The 18,528-nt window shown below is 48.1% G+C and overlaps 1 protein-coding gene and 4 non-coding genes across 5 annotated transcripts; all 5 read left to right on the top strand.

Moving 5' to 3' along the window:
- Positions 1 to 3,165: 3,165 nt before the first annotated feature.
- Positions 3,166 to 15,524, top strand: LOC135228623 (uncharacterized). The gene is made up of 7 exons (XM_064276427.1): positions 3,166 to 3,186; positions 3,473 to 3,655; positions 5,455 to 5,583; positions 9,362 to 9,512; positions 11,247 to 11,329; positions 14,954 to 15,055; positions 15,162 to 15,524. Exons 1-6 carry the CDS (start codon positions 3,166 to 3,168, stop codon positions 15,005 to 15,007), a joined length of 621 nt encoding a protein of 206 aa, XP_064132497.1. The 3' UTR covers positions 15,008 to 15,055; positions 15,162 to 15,524.
- LOC111751149 (small nucleolar RNA SNORA71) lies at positions 6,106 to 6,237 on the top strand. Its single transcript, XR_002786236.1, has one exon. It is a non-coding gene; the product is annotated as a small nucleolar RNA SNORA71 (small nucleolar RNA).
- Positions 8,540 to 8,672, top strand: LOC111751146 (small nucleolar RNA SNORA71). Its single transcript, XR_002786233.1, has one exon. It is a non-coding gene; the product is annotated as a small nucleolar RNA SNORA71 (small nucleolar RNA).
- LOC111751144 (small nucleolar RNA SNORA71) lies at positions 10,650 to 10,782 on the top strand. The gene has a single exon (XR_002786231.1). It is a non-coding gene; the product is annotated as a small nucleolar RNA SNORA71 (small nucleolar RNA).
- Positions 11,941 to 12,074, top strand: LOC111751147 (small nucleolar RNA SNORA71). The gene has a single exon (XR_002786234.1). It is a non-coding gene; the product is annotated as a small nucleolar RNA SNORA71 (small nucleolar RNA).
- Positions 15,525 to 18,528: the final 3,004 nt, after the last annotated feature.

Here is an 18,528-nt window from a genome sequence, read left to right as displayed (position 1 = left end):
TTGGCTTCTCATAAGTGAGTTGAATAAATTGTAGTTATCATCATCATCATTGATAGATATGTGATATTTAATATCCATTCATAATCTTTAAAAATTCTTAGCATACTGGAAATAAACATATGTCTTAATCCATCAATGGATTTCACCCTTACTGATGAAATCATAGAAGTATTCTTCTATTTTTATCTTGGAAGGCCCAGATAATTAGCCACAATGTCCAATGCCCTTGGTCATGAAAAGCCAAGGTGCTTAAGAGTGAAGAACTGATGTGTGTTCAGCTGACATAGTGAAAGATATCATTGTACTGAAATGCCCAGGTATTCAGCCAAGATAGTTACAATTCTCAAGTCAGGAAATTTCAAGTAATTAGCCAGAACTATTGCATTTAGTTAACAAGGAAGGTCCAAAGACGTCGCTCAAGGAGGCCCTAATATAATTAGCTGAGACCGTCCACATTCATTAGGGGAAAAGATTGTTTTTCTAGGATTGCCTACCATCAATACACAGGGAAGTCCAATGTCCCCAGCCCTGGTTATCAGTCTTTAGCTGGGATGTTGGATCCCCAGGCTCAGCCCTGCTAGCCTTCTGAGGGGAGAGGACCACCTCTTCTCATGCTTGTCCCCACAGAAGAGGACTGAGCCATTCACACCTCCATCAAGCCCCACACTGACCCCTCTCTAGAGCCAGTGGCCCTCAGCCGAGGATAAAAATAAACAGAAGCAAAACAAGTGACAGAGAAACTATGGGGCTCAAGGAATCAGCTAGGGGATCCTGCTGAGAGCTGAGTGGGAGCTGACCCTGGTGGGAGACTCCCCTGCCTCGTTTCAGTCCACCAGAGCATCTGAGAAGTCCTAGGCCTGCTGGAGGCTCCCCAGTAGGCCAAGATCCAGGCCACGGGGTGGGTCAGGAAGAGCCGATCCTGCCTGAGAGATGCTGGGGGGCTGGGCTGGCCAAGGCTTGCATTTGGCCTCAGTCCTATCCCAAAGGAGGTGGAGCACAATACTGCTGAAAGATGCAGAAACAAAGGAGTAGTAAGCAGCAAAGGATGAAGATGGACATATAAAACAAGGTCTCCTGCATGCTGGTCATGCTTAGGTGGGAAGGGGTCTGTAGCTCCTGCGGGTCTCATGTGGTCACTCGCTGTCACCCTGCTTAGACCCTGGACACTGCCTCCTTGGAACAGTCTGTCCGGCCAGCATGAATTCCATCTCCCCTGGAGACTCCAGACTGAGGGGACCTCTCAGCCACTATGAGGTCACAAACTCCCCAGTGATGGAATGCTGGCCTCCCAGCAACAGCCCAGTCCTTTATTAATATAACTAACTAGTCATGTTGGAAAGCGGGGCTCCTGGGGTGTAATCATAAAAGCAACATCCCCCTGCCATCTCCTTAGACGTGCTAAGTGGAAATATCTTTTCCCTGCCCCTAGAAAAATATCAAGGAGCCCTGGTGGCACAATGGCTAAGCGCTTGACTGCGAACCGAAAGCGCTTGAACCCACCAGCCACTCTTTGAGAGAAAAGACCTAACGATTTGCTCTCATAAAGATTTCAGCCTAGGAAACCCTACGGGACAGTTCTACTATGTCCTATATGGTTGCCATAGGGTCGCTATCAGTCGAAATCAATAATACGGCACATGACAACAACAGAAAAATATCAGGCAGGCCTCATAACTTTTCTCATCATTTTTAGGCAATAAAAAGTCTTGCAATCAGCAAACATGGGAAGCACAGTTTCCAAGTTAAAATGTCCAGTCTACTCTAATGCATGAATCAAGTCTTCAGTAATCATTGCTAGTTAAGAAGTGGCTCTTCTTCACCGGGAGGTTTCAGCCCACCCACTGATCCTCCTTCCCCCATTACCTCCAGGACCAAACAGATGGAGTAAAAGTAAAAGACACATGGGAGACTTCTTTCTTGACTGGTACTGTTGTAAGCTGGCTGTGCCCTCTCCAGGTGGGGCATGTATTTAAGGCTGAGTCTTTCTTGGCTTCCTTCATGGGTTCTTTGGAGACTCCCCTCCTGGCACCCTTTGACCACACCCCTAGTGATTTGCACAGGCCTTTCTCTTGTTATGACTTGTTATGGGCTGAGTTGTGTCCCCCAGAAAGACAGGTTGAAGTTCTAAATCCTGCTACCTGTCAATGTGACCTGGTTTGGAAATTGGGTTTATGAAGAGGTTATCAGTTAACATGAGGTAATACGGGAGCAGGATGGGTCCTAATCCTAACGGATGTCTTTATAAAAGAGAAGAGACACAGACAGAGGGGAAAAGGCCAGGTGAAGACAGAGGCAGAGATTGGAGTGTTGTGTCTGTAAGCAAAGGAATGTCAAGGATTGCCAGGAACTACCAGAAACTGGGAAGAGGCAAGGAAGGAGCTTCCCCCAGAGCCTTTGGAGAGAGCATGGCCTTGCTGATACCTTGATTTTGGACTTCTAGCCCCCAGAACTGTGAGATGATATATTCCTGTTTTAAGCCCCCCAGTTTGTGGTACTTTGTTACATCCGCTCTAGGAGACTAATATACCCCCGATTCCATTTGCTTCTTGGATTTTATAAAAGTATTTGTCCCCCACCCCCACCCACCTCTCAAGGCTCATTTCCTTCACACTTTCACATCCCAGTCTCAGACTATGTGAACAATATTTTAGTCTGGTGATGTCAAAATAAATATACACACAGAATTCATTCACTTGTTCGGCTGTGCCAGCCACTAAATTAGGTTCTATGAATACAGTGGTGAATCAGACAAGACCTCTATTGGTCCCGCGCAGAAAGAAGCCCAAACTAAATATAATCCATCTGAGCTCATGGTAGCAGCAGCTTCTTTTACAGATGGTTGCCCTTTGTACATTAACAACAAATCTGTGACCAAGGAACACCTTCAGAACAAATAAAACCAAGGCAAAGGAGGGAACGTTATTTCCAGCACTCCAGGATACTTTCTAAAGTTATCCCAAGCCCTCCCCTAGGTAATGATTTCCAGAGGAAAACTTCCCGGGGAGGCAGATTCAGGGGGTGAAAATATTTCCATGGAACCAGACACCTATTGCCCTATTGCTTAGTCCAGTTCCTGTTATGAAGTACAGGCTCCATAAATGTCTTCTGGGTAAGTGGATGGACGGGTGGGTGGAATGATGGGAGGATGGATGGAATGATGGGAGGATGGATGGATGGACGGATGAGGTAGGGAATTAGTGGCCTGTAAAGTCAAGTGGAAGTCCCTGGGTGGTGTAAATGGTTAGTGCACATTGGCAGTTTGAGCCCACCTGGAGGTGCCTCAGAAGGCGTGGAAATCTACTTCTGAAAATATCAGCCTTTGAAAACCCTTTGGGGTACAGTTCTACTCTGACACACGGGGCCACCATGAATGATGGTCACGTTAAAGTTGAATGAGCATTTCAGCTCCAGTCCATCAGGGGGTGCTGTAGGACAGCTTGCGCGGGTTTCCCGGTCGGAGGCCTCTCTTTAGGCGGCAGCCTGGGCCCTTGGCGGCATTTCCGCCGACGTTGAGCCAGTGTGGCGGCCGACTCCTGCTGTGTCTTGCCGACGAGCTCGATCTCTCGGCATCTCCCGGCATCCCGCGCCTTCCCGCGCCTTCCCGCGCCACCTCGTCTCTCCCCACGTCGCCCCGCGCTGCCGATTGCGGCTCCAGGTGAGTGCACTGCGGGGCGCGCTGGGCACGTGGTTTGCGCCTCCCGGCCGGGAGCGACTGAGGCCCCGAGAGGGTTAGGGCAGGAAGCGGCTGCTGGAAGTCAGCGCCGGAGCCTGGGTTTAAAGCTCCGTCCCCACTGCCAGGTGCGGACCTCTGAGGACTCGCGTTTCTCCGAGAAAGAGAATTGTCAGGTGGGCAGCGACATCGGCCGAGCGCTCGTTCTGAGCCAGCCCAGTCCCGGCTGTCAGATCCCCTGTCCTCACAGCCACTCTCTGGGGAAGGACTTGTTAGCTGCCATCGGGTCAGTTCCGACTCCTGGCCACGTATGTGCAAGATAGAACTACACAGGGTTTGCAAGGCTAAGATCTTTTGGGTACGGATTACCAGGCTTGTCTTCCCAGGCGCCTCTGGATGGGTTCCAACCCCCAGCCTTTGAGTTAGTAGCGTGCGCTTAACCGTTTGCACCATCCAGGGGCTCCATTGATGATGAGCTGCTGTGGAGTCGCAATCGGGATCACCTTGCTCCGAGAGCTCCCCTCCACAAGCTTTTTCTGCTTCCCGGCCTCCCCTCCCCACACACTCTGCTCTGGCCTCTCAGCATTTGTCACTCCACGGCAATAGTTGCTTATCTCCTAAGTCCTCTTTGCTGTGATTTTCTCGAGGGCAGTGTCCGAGGTTTGTGTCTCACTTTGCTAGGTGCCTGCCGGGTGGTAGAGTGTTCCATCAGTGTGGAACAAATGAGAAACTGGGACCCAGCAATACCTGTGCCTGAGGTTCTGCTGCAGGTCATGTGGAGCCGGGTTTGAACCCCCGGCTTGAGGGAGACAAAAAAAAAAAAATCCAAACCTGTTGCTCTCGAGTGGATTCCAACTCATAGCGACACTATAGAACTGCCCTGTAAGGATTTTTTTTTTTTAATAATTTCTATTGTGCTTTAAGTGAAAGTTTACAAATCAAGTCAGTCTCTCACACAAAAACCCATATACACCTTGCTACGCACTCCTAATTACTCTCCTCCTAATGAGACACCCCGCTCTCCCCCTCCACTCTCTCTTTTTTCATGTCCTTTTTGCCAGCTTCTAACCCCCTCCACCCACTCATCTCCCCTCAAGGCGGGAGGTGCTAACATAGTCTCAAGTGTCCACCTGATCCAAGAAGCTCACTCCTCACCAGCATCCCTCTCCAACCCATTGTCCAGTCCAATCCATGTCTGAACAGTTGGCTTTGGGAATGGTTCCTGTCCTGGGGCAACAGAAGGTCTGGAGGCCATAACCACTGGGGCCCTTCCAGTCTCAGTCAGACCATTAAGTCTGGTCTCGTTCCTATAGGGTTTTTAAGGAGTGGCTAGTAGATTTGAACTGCTGACCTTTTGGTTAGCAACCAGACTCTTAAGTACTGTGCTACCAGGGCTCCACTTCTGACTCATAGACACCCTATAAAGCAGTCAAGCTGCCCCATTGGGTTTCCAAGCTGTGGCTGGTGGGTTAGAACCGCCAACCTAGCTCTTAACCACTGCCGCCAGGGCTCTGAGGGAGACCAAAGCCCCTGTGATTTTCACGACTGCTGTGGACCTCGGATTCCTGGCATTTTAAGCCCTCAAAGCCACTTGTCGATTGCCTTCCAGTGTCAGGCAAGGTGCCACATCATTTTCCCCTCAATAATCCTTAGAGGTAAGCATTAAAACCGTCGTATAGACCAGTTGGCTGAGGTTTAAATTCAGGGCACTCCCTGGGTCCCAGAGGGACAGTCTGTGTTCTTGTCCCCGTGCTTTGCTCTAAAGCCCCGTTTCCTCTCCCTAGGTCATGCTGGATTCTACCTTGGATGAATTTGCTGGTTCCACACCAGCCAGCACCCCCTTCTCTCCTGTAGAACCTGATCCGCACTCCTGGGCACACTCCCACTCTCCTGGTGGCGAGGATGTCCCCTGGGTAAGTGCTGTTGTTCTAGGGGCTTGTTGCCTTCCCGCCTGGCACAGGCAGAGTGGGTGGTCTCCAAGCCCATCGTGGGTTCTGGGCAAAGCCCTTGTGTGGACAGTGTAGGTAAAAAGCTGTGCATAGGGGCTAGGTTTGGGAGCCAGAAAGACCTGAGTTCAGATCCTGGCTCAGCTACTCATTAGCCCATAATCTAGGGCAAGCTACTTTTCTCTGAGCTTTAGCTTCTGTGAAGGGTGACTAAAAACTCTGTGATGGCAGACCTTGTCTGTATTTTTTTTTTTTAATCCACAGTGCTTGGCACATAGTAGGTACACAGTAAATACTTGGCAGGGATGAACATTTTAGGCATTCTTGTCAGAAGTTGGCCTTCCTGTGGACTCTCAGTGGGGAGAGTTAGAATTGTCATATGCAGCCATGGGAGCTCCAGGGGTCCTAGGCTCCACCAGTCTGCTTCCCCCTGCTTGGGTGGTCAGCAGGATGCTGACACTGGCCTTGTCACCCTCTGTCCATTTTTGCCTCTGCATACGAAAGTGACCCTGGGCTGCCCATGTCCTGGTCATTGATAGTGCAGGGAGACCAATTGCTAAAGCATTTGCTCGTGTTTGGAGGTCCACTCCTGTCCCTTCCAGACCCTGGAGCTTTCTCACGTTTTCTCCCCACCACCACTGTGATGCCTCCTGGTGCCGACATCATCTGGCATGTTGAGCACCTCCTCTGTCTGGCCCAGTGCAGGTGATTGTGAGACATAGGGAATGGGCCCTGCCTCTAAGGAGTACACGGGCTTCTTGTGGAGCCACGATTGGGGTCACCTTGCTCCAAGGGCTCCCTCCTGCAAACTTTGTCTGCTTCCGCATCTCCCCTCCCCATACTCTCAGCTCCCGCCTCTCAGCACCCATCACTCCACAGAAATCATTGTTTCTTGTCTCCTAGTCCTCTGCTGTGATCTTGAGGGCAGCGTCTGAGTTTTGCGTCTCACTTTGCCTGGTGCCTGCTAGGTAGTAGGGTGTTCGTCAGTGTGGAACACATGGAAAACAAGAAAGGGAGCCACCCTTCATTATGAGGATTTGTTAAGCCTCATTGTATCGTGCAGCGTCTGGGGAAAAATACTTCTCCCTGTGTGAGAGTGGGGGATAGGGCAGGTTTTGTGTTTTCCTCTTCTTCAAAGAATTTTTCAGCAGATGACCTGATTTATTCATGACCTGCCTGGGCTTCTGGTCTTAGGTGACCACTTGGCATGGGATGGGCTGTAGGTCACTGGGGGATGGTTTTCCCTGCACCCTGTTGGTAAGGTGGTAAGGACCAGAGGTGGGCAGAGCAGAATGTAATCAAGGATCTATCAGTGCCTCCCCTGCGCGGCAGGTGGCAGACCACAGGCCCTGCTGCCACCCATGACCTCTCCCAGGCCTGTGCCTGATGCTGCTAGAGAAACAGGGCACACACCCCAGACCACCCCCAACACATCACTTACTAACAGAGGGCGTGTAAAATAGTGCAGCTGTGTTATTCCTGCTTTAGAAGATCTCCAGTCCAGTCAGCATTTCCACAGCACTTGTTTGTCAGCCACTGTGCTGACCAGAGAAACCCTGGTGGCATAGTGGTTAAGTGCTATGGTTCCTAACCAAAAGGTTGGCAGTTCGAATCCACCAGGCACTCCTTGGAAACTCTATGGGGCAGTTCTACTCCGTCGTACAGGGTCGCTGTGAGTCGGGGTTGACTCGATGGCAACAGGTTTGATTTGGTTTTTTTGGTGCCAACCAGGACCTGCTGTGAGCTGGGAGTGATCGACTCATTTGTATCTTCTTGGCTATGGCAGATGGGCCCCCGTGTGCAGAGAGGCTTCAGGAGAGGTGCTGTCATGCAAGAGAGCACCAGGCCACAGGGCCCAAGGTGAGCTTTCTGGTCCATTCTCTGGAGTTTGGGTTTGTTGCACCCTGTAAAGTCATCCTCCTTTTACCTGGTGTTTTAGGTTATGTTGGGGAGGTGAGGATGAGATGAAGGGTGATGTCCACAGGTCGCATTTGGCTCCCCATCATATGCCTGCAGGGCTGCTGCCGAGGAGGGGCCTCCAGGGACCTGTGTCGGGCAGCAACTCTATGGCTCTGCTGGTACCTGCGTGTCAGTGGCAGCAAGTTGCAGTGGAGAGGGGGTGGATTTAGGCATCAGAGGCCTCGCCATAACTGGCTCTTAATTCCATCTCTCCCACCATCTAGCTCTGTGACTTTATTATTTACTTACCTTTTGGAGTTGTGTTCATGGTTAAGGTTTGTTACAGCAATGGAGTGAGGGAAACCATCCACAGCCAGATTGTAAGGGGGAAGGATGCAGGTGGGGTCTGGAGGTATCCACGAGCAAGGCTGCGTTTCCTCTCCTCCTCCTTCCATGACGCGTCACACAGCCCACTCCTTCCCCAGCGTTGAATATTCAACAACCTATGTGTGATGTTTCTGCCCAGGCAGTCCACTGGACATCCCTTGCCCTGGTTTCTTTTTGGGAACTGATCATGTAGTCCTCTGTCTAGCATGTTCCAAAATCCCAGGAGGAAAGCGGGTGTCGAGCCTGAACCATGTTGTTTGCACAAATAGTCTAGGCCCAGTGAACTGCCCTTATCAGTTACCTGTTGACTGGGAACACCCTGAGAGCCAAGTTCCCACACATAGCGGGGGACCCCTCTGTGACCTGTTCCGAAGCTCAGTTCCTGATGTGGGAAACAGAGCTGTGGCAGTGGTTTTTACTGACCTGACCACATGACCCTGATCTCTCCAACCCCAGGCCTTTTCCAGCGTTTTTGCCAGCAGTGTCGTTCCTTTGGTTCCCCTTGGCGGTGAGGTTTCGTGAGTCTTTGCAGGACACAATGGCAGCTACCGGAGCCCTGTGCGCTTTTCACCTCGGGCTGTTCCCCAGAGCCTGGTGTCAGCCCCCTTCCTTCCTGGCTGTCCCTCTGCTCTTTTGCTCCTGCATTCGAAAGTGATCATGGGCTGCCTGTGCCCTGGTCATTGATAGTGCAGGGAGAGGAATTGGTGGAAGGCATTTCCCCGTGTTTGGAGGGTCCACTCGTCCCTTCCGAACCCTGAAACTTTCACACACTCCTGCTTTTCTGCCAACCCATTTAGGAACCCGGTGCTTCTGGGCTGCCACGTGAGAGTCAGTGCTGGGGTCTCTCTTAGCCTGACCTTCTCTTTCCAGAAAGCAGGATGTCAATGTGTATTGAGCAGTTCGTTGCCCAGCATAAGGTCATTACTGTCAGGGATGGCTCAGGACTATAGAGCCTTAGTCCTGTAGTCCTGTTCATAGGAGGGAATATTTCCTTTAAAGAGCCCCAGTGAATTCTAGTGAACAGATCACCTATAAATAAGCGCTATTTTTTTTTTTTTTTTTTATGGGTGCATTCAGCTCTTCGTTCCTCTGCTATTTGTCATGGTCTTCGGGGACTCCCCTTAGTAGCTGGGGCCTCTGGCTGGTTCTGAAGAAATGGCCCAAGTTGTAAGTTCCCGAATGAAACGAGAGAGGGAGGATCAAAGGGAAGCCATTGGTGCAACTATCCTTTATGCCTTCCGTTTGGCAGTTCGAATCCATCTGGCTCTTCTTGGAAACTATGGGGCAATCTGCTTCGTCCTATAGGGTCGCTATGAGTTAGAATCGACTTAATGGCAATGGGTTTGGCTTTTTTTTTTTTTGCTTCGATTAAGAGGTTTTATTTTTTTTCCCTTCTGTGGGTCATTTTGGGTAGTTGAATATGTTATAAGAAGTGACATGTGGCTTCTTGTCAGTGCAGGATTGTCAGCTGGCTGCTGTCGTGGTACCCAGGGGCCCCGTGAGCGGTGTCTTCAAGGAGAGTCTGGACCATGATGCTTGGAAGGTGGGAATCCTGGGTGCTTTTCTGGAGCTGCCAGGCCAGAGACCCTTAGGTCCTGTGGTGAGGGAAGGTAACAGCTGAAGCCTGCTGCCTCCCTCCCCTGCCCCTGAGGAGCCCAGCAGGGGCTTCACAGTGCTGAAGAAGAGCTGGTGCTTACCTAGCCCCCTTGTATTCTGAGAGCTCTTTGGGGAAGCACGTGTCCCTCATGTTCCTTAGGATGGGCCCAGCTTGTTAAAATGGAAACAGGGCTGGAGTTTGGAGTCTGGTGGTTAGCTGTCGGTCGATTAGCTAAATGGCTTTCTCTTGTAAAGTGATTTGTAATGTTATCACACAACCCCAGACCCAGGGAGTCCCTGGCATTTTTTTTTTTTAATTGTGGTTTAAGTGAAAGTTTACAAATCAAGTCATTCTCTCATACAAAAATTTATATACACCTTGCTTTATACTCCTAATTGCTCTCCCCCTGATGAGGCAGCACACTCCTTACCTCCACTCTGTTTTCATGTCCGTTCAGTCAGCTTCTGACTCCCTCTGCCCTCTCATCTCCCTTCCAGACAGGAGGTGCCAACATAATCTCATGTGTCTACTTGATCCAAGAAGCTCACTCCTCACCAGTATCATTTTCTATCCCACTGTCCAGTCCAATCCCTGTCTGAAGAGTTGGCTTGGGGAATTGTTCCTGCCTTGGGCTAGCAGGTCTGGGGACCATGACCATCAGGGTGCTTCTATTCTCAGTCAGACCATTAAGTCTGGTCTTTTTATAAGAATTGGGGTCTGCATCCCACTGCTTTCCTGCTCCCTCGGGGGGCCCTTGACATTTTTGCTAAAAGTTAGTCTTCCCTCTTATTTTCTTAGCCAGGAAGCATTAAAGCAGTGGTTCCCAAATGTGGTACCTGGACCAGCAGCACCAGCCTTGTCTGAGAACTGAAGAAATTAAGAAAAGCAAGTTCTCAGGCCACACCCCAGACCTACTAAATCAGAAATTCTGGGGCTGGGCTCCAGCAATCTGGCTGAACAAAGCCTCTGAGTGATTTTTATTCACACTCAAGATTGAGAAGCATGGCGGTAGAGAACCCGAAGCTGCTGCTGGAATCATAGACTGTCACTCAGGCCACTGACTGGTCTCCTGTCTCTCCTCCCAGCTTGGACCATTTTCTAGATTGCTGGCTTGGCCCCTCTTTCTGGCTCATGCCTTGCGCTTTTCTGCCCCTGCATTCGAAAGTGACCCTGGGCTGCTGTGTCCTGGTCATTGATAGTGCAGGGAGAGGAATTGCTGAAAGCATTTCCCCGTGTTTGGAGGGTCCACTCCTGTCCCTTCCAGACCCTGGAGCTTTCCTACACATTCATCTTCCCAGCTTCTGGTGCCTGGTGCTGTGTGGTTTATCGAGTGCCCTTCTGCCCAGCATGGTGGAGCATGGGCCCTGCCGCAGAAGTTCGTGGGCTGGTTGTGGAACCATAATGCGGGTCCCTCTCCTTGTAGGGCTTTCCTTCTGGAAGCTTCCTCTGTCTCCCCATTACACCCCTTTCCCTGGCCTTAGCCCTGCCTCTCAGCACTAAGCACAACACCTGTTGCTTTCTGTTTTATTTTTGATCATTGCCGTTCTAATGGGGTGAGGTGGTATCTCATACTTCTGATTTGCATCTCTAATGGCTAACGACAGGGAGCATCTTTTCATGTGCTTGTTGGCCATTTGAACATCCTCTTTGGTGAAATAACCTGTAAAGTTCCTTTGCCCATTTTTTTAATTGGGTTTTATTGGGGGGGTGTGACAGGTTGGCTGCTCATTCATGGCTTGTCTTGCAGCTGGGTGTGCCCCGTGCACAGGTGGACGCTCTGTGAGAGGTGTGGTGTTCGTATCAGCAGGACGACAGACCATGGCAGCCGAGGTAAGATTTTTGGACCATTCTCTGGGATTTTTTTTTTTTTTTTTTTGCATCCTGTAAAGTCACGTGAATGTTCCCTGGGGCTTTGGGTGAAGATGGAAGGGGAAGCGAGGTCAAAGTGGCATCCTGTTCACCCCTAGTTTTGTCCCTGCTGTGGAGCAATTCCTTACATGCCTTTATGCCGCTGCCGGGGGGGCGCCTGCAGAAATCTGCTTAGATAAAGAGAGCTGCTCCCTGGGGCATCCCCCTTCCTCCTGGGTACGGGGTGTCAGCAACGGCGTGTTTGACACTGGAATGATGCCAGTCCCTCCCAAAACTCTAGTTCTGTGACCTATTCAGCCACCATTTGCTTGTCTGAAGAGCAGAGCAAGGACAGCAGTGAGATTGTTTTGGCGGCGTTATGACCACATGATCCCGATCTTTTCCAACCCAAATCATTTCCGATTTGTTATACTGGAAGTGTTTTTTGACTCTTCCAGGCAGGGAGGTTTTATGGGGTCTTTGCAGGACACAATGGCAGCTGCTGGGGTCTTGTACTCTCTATGTCTCTGGCCATTCCCCGGCCCCGGCATCAGCCCCCCTTCCTTCCTGACTCTCCTTGCCTGCCCTTCTGCACCTGCATTTGGAGGTGATCACGGGCTGCCCGTGCCCTGGTCATTGATAGTGCAGGGAGAGGAATCGCTGAAAGACGTTGCCCCGTGTTTGGAGGGTCCACCCCGTTCCTTCCAAACCCTGGAGCTTTCACACACCCCAGCTCTTTACCTGCTACCTCTTCAGAGTTGGCCTTTGCAGGCCCCATGGGATGTGGTGATGGACTAGCTCCCCCAACTCTTGGGGAGATCACTTGGTCTTTTACAAGTTCCTCTTCTCAGAAGCCCATTTATGCATTTGTATTTGGATCCTTGCAGGAATAAATTCAGGTATTACTAAAGGGCACACATGGGAGTTGTAAATCGTAGGTTCTGCTCTATGAGATTTACGGGGGTGGGAATAATTCCTACACTGTTATTCAAGACAGTCCATGACTTAAATCCCCGCGGTGTGTTGTCTCTGCTCCTTTACTGTTTCTTGAGGACACGAAATTTGCATTACTTCTTCAGGAGCTGTCAGTCAGTAGTGTTGAAAAAATGGAGAAAGAAAAATAAAGATGAGGCCAGACATTGGGGCTAAGAGGGGCTGTTATCAATTCTGAGTGGCTTAAAAAAAAAAATTTCATCCTGTGACAGTCTACCGGAATCTCAAGGGTATTATTTTCGGTCACTGATGGTGGAAGGGCGTACTCACTGATTAACCTTGGTTTGTTGCTTGCCTCTCACAGGCTTTTCTTTCTCTCTTTTTTTTTTAATTGTGCTTTAAGTGAAAGTTTACAGTTCAAGTTAATTTGTCATACAAAAATTTATACACACGTTGTTATGTGACCCTGGTTGCTCTCCTTATACTGTGACAGCACCCTCCTCCTTTCCACTCTGGATTTCCCATGTCCATTCATCCAGCTCCTGTCCCTTTTTGCCTTCTCATCCCGCCTCCAGGCAGGACCTGCCCATATAGTCTTATGTATCTACTCTAGGTAAGAAGCATTCTCTTCATGAGTATCATTTTATGTCTTATAGTCCAGTCTAATCTTTGTCTAAAGAGTTGGCTCCGGGAATGGTTTCAGTTCTGGGCTAACAGAGAGTCCGGGGGCCGTGTCTTCTGGGTTCCCTCCAGTCTCAGTCAGAACATTAATTCTGGTCTTTTTACTAGAATTTGAGTTCTGCGCCCCACTTTTCTCCTGCTCTGTTAGGGACTCTAGTTGTGTTCCCTGTCAGGGCAGTCATTGGCGGTAGCTGGGCACCATCTAGGTCTTCTGATCTCAGGCTGATGGAGTCTCTGGTTTATGTGGCCCTTTGTCTCTTGGGCCCATATTTTCCTTGTGTCTTTGGTGTTCTAAATTCTCCTTTGCTCCAGGTGGGCTGAGACCAGTTGATACATCGTAGATGGCCGCTTGCCAGCCTTTAGGACTCCAGACACCGCTAACCAAAGTGAGATGCAGAATGTTTTCTTAATACACTTTGTTATGCCAGCTGACCTAGATGTCCCCTGAAACCACGGTCCGCAGACCTCTGGCCCTCCTATTCTGTCTCTCGAAGTGTTTGGTTGTGTTCAGGAAACTTCTTAGCTTTTGGATTAGTCCAGTTATGCTGACTTCCCCGGTGTTGTTTGTTAACCTTCCCTTTACCTAAAATGGTTCTTGTCTACTATCTAATTAGTGAATACCTCTCTCCCTCTGTCCCCACTTGTAACCATCAAAGAATGTTTTCTTCTATGTTTGAAACTTTTCTGGAGTTCTTGTAATAGTGGTCTCATACAATATTTGTCGTTTTGTGACTAATTAATTTCACTCAGCATAACGCCTTCCAGATTCCTCCATGTTGTGAGATGTTTCGTGGATTCATCATTGTTCTTTATTGTCGTGTAGTATTCTATTGTGTGAATATACCATGATTTGTTTATCCATCCGTCCGTTGATGGGCGCCTAGGTTGTTTCCATCTTTTTGTTGTCGTGGACAGTGCTGCAATGAACGTGGATGTGCATATATCTATTCATGTGACAGCTCTTACCTCTCCAGGACGTATTTCAAGGAGTGGGATTGCTGGATTGTGTGGTACTTCTATTTCTAGCTTTTAAAGGAAGTGCCAAATCGATTTCCAAAGTGGTTGTACCATTTTACATCCCCACCAGCAGTGTATAAGTGTTCCAGTCTCTCTACAATCTCTCCAACATTTATTATTTTGTGTTTTTTGGATTAATGCTAGCCTTTTTGGGGTGAGATGATATCTCATTGTAGTTTTGATTTGCATTTCTCTAATGGCTAATGATTATTTCATGGGCTTTTCATCTGTTCTTTTTTGGGTCCTCTTTTGAATGGGGGTGACCCTAGGGGTTCAATAGAGAAGAAATTCTCGGGCCTATGGTATGGGTTTGTTTGGATGGTACTTTGAAATCGACATCTGTGGACTCCAGACTCCTGTCCCTGTTCTAGACTTCTTTCTTATTCATGTGAGTGAGCAAATTGTGCTAACTGGGTACCCCAAAGTGTTGTTAGCCCCTATACCTGGCTTTCCTTCTGTGTGCCAGGCACCTAGCAAGTCTTGCCGGAAGTCCATCTTCCAGCTGCCTCTCCTGGCTGGATCATATTGAATGGATCTTTGTAAAATAGGATGACAGCTGCTGGGGCCTTGTGATAGGTTAGGCAGACAAACGGTGACAGTATGGTGGGATACTGCTGCAGGTGGTGGTCCATCCCTTCAGTTAAAATGCAGCAGAACCTGTGCTGAAGCCCTGACAGTGTGTGCTGAGCTGTCTGCCTGTGGATTATTACTCTTACCTGGTCTCTTGCCCTGATCATGAGCTGCTTGAAAGAACATTTATTGTAAAAACTGGATTTTTAAGATGTTTTTCCTCTTTGACACTTGGGTGGGTGCTGCATGAGACCAGTTTGGTGCATAAGTTTACAGCAGTGCAAATAATTCATATGAATGATGCTGGGAGCTTAGGCTTGCTTGATTGGGACCCTCTCTGTGATGTCACCTTGGGGAGAAGATTCTTTGGAGACTAAATACTTGTGTGTTTCCTCACCATCCTAGGTCTCAGCCTTAGATCTGGAGATTGTTGAAGGAAGTAGGCTATGGAGTCGGTGACCCTGAGAATGACTTGGAATTTGGGTTTGGCTGATATTTCTCATCCTGGTGAGTTAATGACAAGGACCGGGAACCCACAGCCAGAGGCTAAACTGGATCGTGTCTGCAGATCCCACCCAAAACCACTGGTCTAACTTGTCCTCCTCTCTTCTAGATTCTTTTGGTGGTGTCTGTGGATAGCAGAGAATGGAGAGTGAGGTTACCACAGGAAGCAGCACTGTTGCTCCTTCTGCCAGCCTGCTCAGAGCATCATGGAACAACTGTCTACCCTGGGCAAGACATGAGAGGGAAAGCGTGGAGACTGGGGGCTTGGGGTCCAGATATTGGAGGCTCTTCAGCTGGCTCTGGGTCTTGACAACAGTGCCGCAGGAGAGGCATGGACAAGGACCGTGTCCCACTGCCCATACCTGGAGTGCCTTTTTAATAAGCAGGAGTTTTTCTCTTGAATTTGTGCCCCTGTTAATCACCGTCCTCTCCTCCCACCCATCCAATAAACCTATTCAGTAAACCTTACAAATTGCTCCACCTGCTTTTTAAATCAGTTTCAACCCACATGCCAGCAAGACTTGGCATAGAGAATGTGGGTCAAGGCCAGGTCTTGTTTTCACTCCTTGAGCGTTTCCTGTGGCTTGGCAAGTGGTATGCAATTAGGAGGAGGTAAACAAGTGCAGATTTAGGACCTATGAGAGTTGAATTTGGGCAAGACTGTGGAAGGGTAGCTGATGCTGGAGCAGACTTTAGATGAGGCAGAGGCTAAAGTCATTGGTGGAGGCTGGAGTGCCCTAGAGTTCTGGGAGCAGGGTGGCCAGCCATTCTGATTTGCCTGTGACTGAGGGGGATTCCCAGGATGTGGGATGTTCAGTGTTAAAACCAGGAAAGTCCTGGGAAAACGCACAGGTTGGTCAACCTACCTGGGAGGTAAAAATGCATGGTGTCAATTGGAGAGGACAAAGGATTGAGTAAAATTGGAAGTAGGATGAACGTGGGGCAGTTGTCATTGCTGGAACTTGGGGGGTGTCCTCAGGGAAATGTATGGGTCATTGTTTGTGTTAGCAAAGGTGTGGGCTTTTGGAGGTAATGGGGTAAGATCAAAAATTGTAAGAATGCAATGATGTGCTAAGAATATGCATGCATGAACTCTATCCCCATTTTACAGGTGGAGGGTCTACACAGCAAATGTATCCCTAAAGCTGTGATGGCAGGGTGGAGTTAATTGCCTTATTCCTACTACCTTGGCTAGGGCTGTGGCAGAATGAAGGCTGTTAAGCCTGCCTTGATGAGTCTGGCACCTTGACATGGTCCCTTCTGCCAGGAATAGGCACTCTTTTTTTTTTAAATTGTGATGAAAATATACACACCAATACACTTCAATACAACATCTTCCACATTTACAATTCAGTGACAATTATATTTTTCATGTCATGCCAGGGGCAGGCATTCTTTTACATTTTTTGTTGTTGTTGAGAATATACACAGCAAAACACACCAATTCAACAGTTTCTTCATGTATAATTTAGTGACATTGATTACATTGTTTGAGTTGGGCAACCATTCTCACTCAGAGTCCTCTGAGTTATTCCTCCACCATTAACATAAACTCACTGCCCCATTTGTTTCCTATCTAATCTTTCGAATTGCTGTTGTCAGTTTGATCCCGTAGAGATAGATCTTAAAAGAGAATAATGCTCAAGGTAGGCATTCCTTACTAGTTAAGCTAAAGCTTAGAAGGTTTTAAGAATTCGGGGGATATTTTTGGTTTATGGTTCAAAGATTATCTCAGGGCAATAGTCTGGAGGTTCACAGGGGTAGGATAGGCATTTTTTTCCCTAAATTTTGTTAAGAATACACAGCAAAGCACACCAATTCAACAGTTTCTGCATGTATAATTTAGTGACGATTACATTTTTCAAGTCGCCCGACCATTCTCACCCTCCTTTGCTGAGTTGTTTCTCCCTCATTAACATAAAATCATTGCCCCCTAACTTTCTAATCTTTCAATTTGATCCCATATAGATAGTTCTTAAATGAGTGTAATGCTCAAGGCAGACTTTTTTTTTTTTTCACTACTTAAGCTATTTTCTGATTTTAAGATGACATTGGGATATTTTTGGTTTAAGATTTAAAGATTATCTCAGGGCAGTAGTTTCGGGGGTTCATCTACCCACCATGGCTCCAGAAAGCCTAGAGTCTATGAGAATTTGAAATTTTGTTCTGCATTTTTGGGGTAGGCATTCTTGATGGCAGAAATGCTTCATTCTTGCCAGAAGCATCCAGAGTCAAAAGTCCTTTTTCTGCCTTGCCCTTCTCTTTAAGACCTACCCAAAGACCATCCTCTGTCTTCTCTTGACCAGCTTCAATCAACTGGTTTTAGCTGCCTGAAAAGATGCCAGGAGGAGCACTTGTATGAAGTAAGCAAATGTATGGAAACCAAAGATTATTTTTATTTTATTTTTTTTTACTAAAGGTGGGAGAGAGGGGAAGGCTTTGTTTTTACTTAGGGGGCGCTGAGTTTAGACAGTATTTGGCCTTGTTGGGGCGTGCCTCGGGACTTCTCTCCTTGTGGCTGAGTATTCTGTTGTGTGTATATATCCCATTTAGCCATTAATCTGTTGATGAGTATTTCAGTTGTTTCTACATTCTGCCTGTTGTGAAAACTGCTGCAGTGAACATTGATGTACAGGTTTCTGTTTGCATTCCTGCTTTCACTTCTAGGGCTATACCTAGAACTGGGATTGCTGGGTTCCCATTCCTTTGATTGTAAGATGAACTGTTGAATCACCTGACATGACAGTGGCTGCATAGGAGCTTCTATGACTAGAGAGCACAGATATGAGCACTCATTTTGTTCATCTTGGACAGAATCTGTCTACTTCCTAAAGTCATGTGCTTGTTCTCATGGTCTTGGATAGATGCTAATTCCTTCATACATTTATTGGCTTCAGGAGGAGAGAGCTGTGGCTAGAACAATACTCCAGGGATTTGAGGATGGGATGTATCTTGAAGTGAGAGATACTTGATCAATAGCCTCAGGTTTTTACTGCTGTTATTAATAGTACCTGGGAAGGCCATTTCCACTGAGGTTTGATGGTAGTCTCTCTCTGATGTCTGTTTAGGAAAACAAAAGATCTGGGTTTTAAATCATGAAGGGATTGTGTCAAAGGATGATGTGGAAATACTTTGATCTGTTATAAAACTGTTATAAACAAGTTGTAATATTTATCTGTATCAGCTTGTACAATAGGGCAGAGTCAGGGAGCGGGCTGATAGCCACAGACACACTCCCTGAAGTTAACATCACCAGTAAAGGGACAAATGGAAATAATTTGGTACCTGATGGAATACCTTCACTGGGAAGGACATGGTATCACTTCTGAGATACTGCTACCAAAGATGTATGGCCTGAATCTAATCATAAAGGACCATTAGACAGACACAGGCTGGGGGTATTTTGCAGTAGTTTTCAAAGGTGTCTAGGCTATGAAAGTCAAGGAGAGTCTAAGGAACCCTTCCAGACTGAAGGA

The sequence above is a fragment of the Loxodonta africana genome, chromosome 24 (genome assembly GCF_030014295.1).
Source record: "Loxodonta africana isolate mLoxAfr1 chromosome 24, mLoxAfr1.hap2, whole genome shotgun sequence".
NCBI lineage: Eukaryota > Metazoa > Chordata > Mammalia > Proboscidea > Elephantidae > Loxodonta > Loxodonta africana.
The sequence above is the reverse complement of the archived record's forward strand: the minus strand, read 5'-3'. Positions and strand labels throughout refer to the sequence as shown.

What these genes read in the sequence shown, in the direction of transcription:
- LOC135228623 (XM_064276427.1), top strand. Translation starts at nt 3,166, where the DNA reads ATGGATGGATGGACGGATGAG. An exon ending in GCTGCCGATTGCGGCTCCAG is followed by an intron (nt 3,656 to 5,454) that starts GTGAGTGCACTG and finishes TCCTCTCCCTAG; the next exon opens with GTCATGCTGGATTCTACCTT. An exon ending in GACAGACCATGGCAGCCGAG is followed by an intron (nt 11,330 to 14,953) that starts GTAAGATTTTTG and finishes TCACCATCCTAG; the next exon opens with GTCTCAGCCTTAGATCTGGA.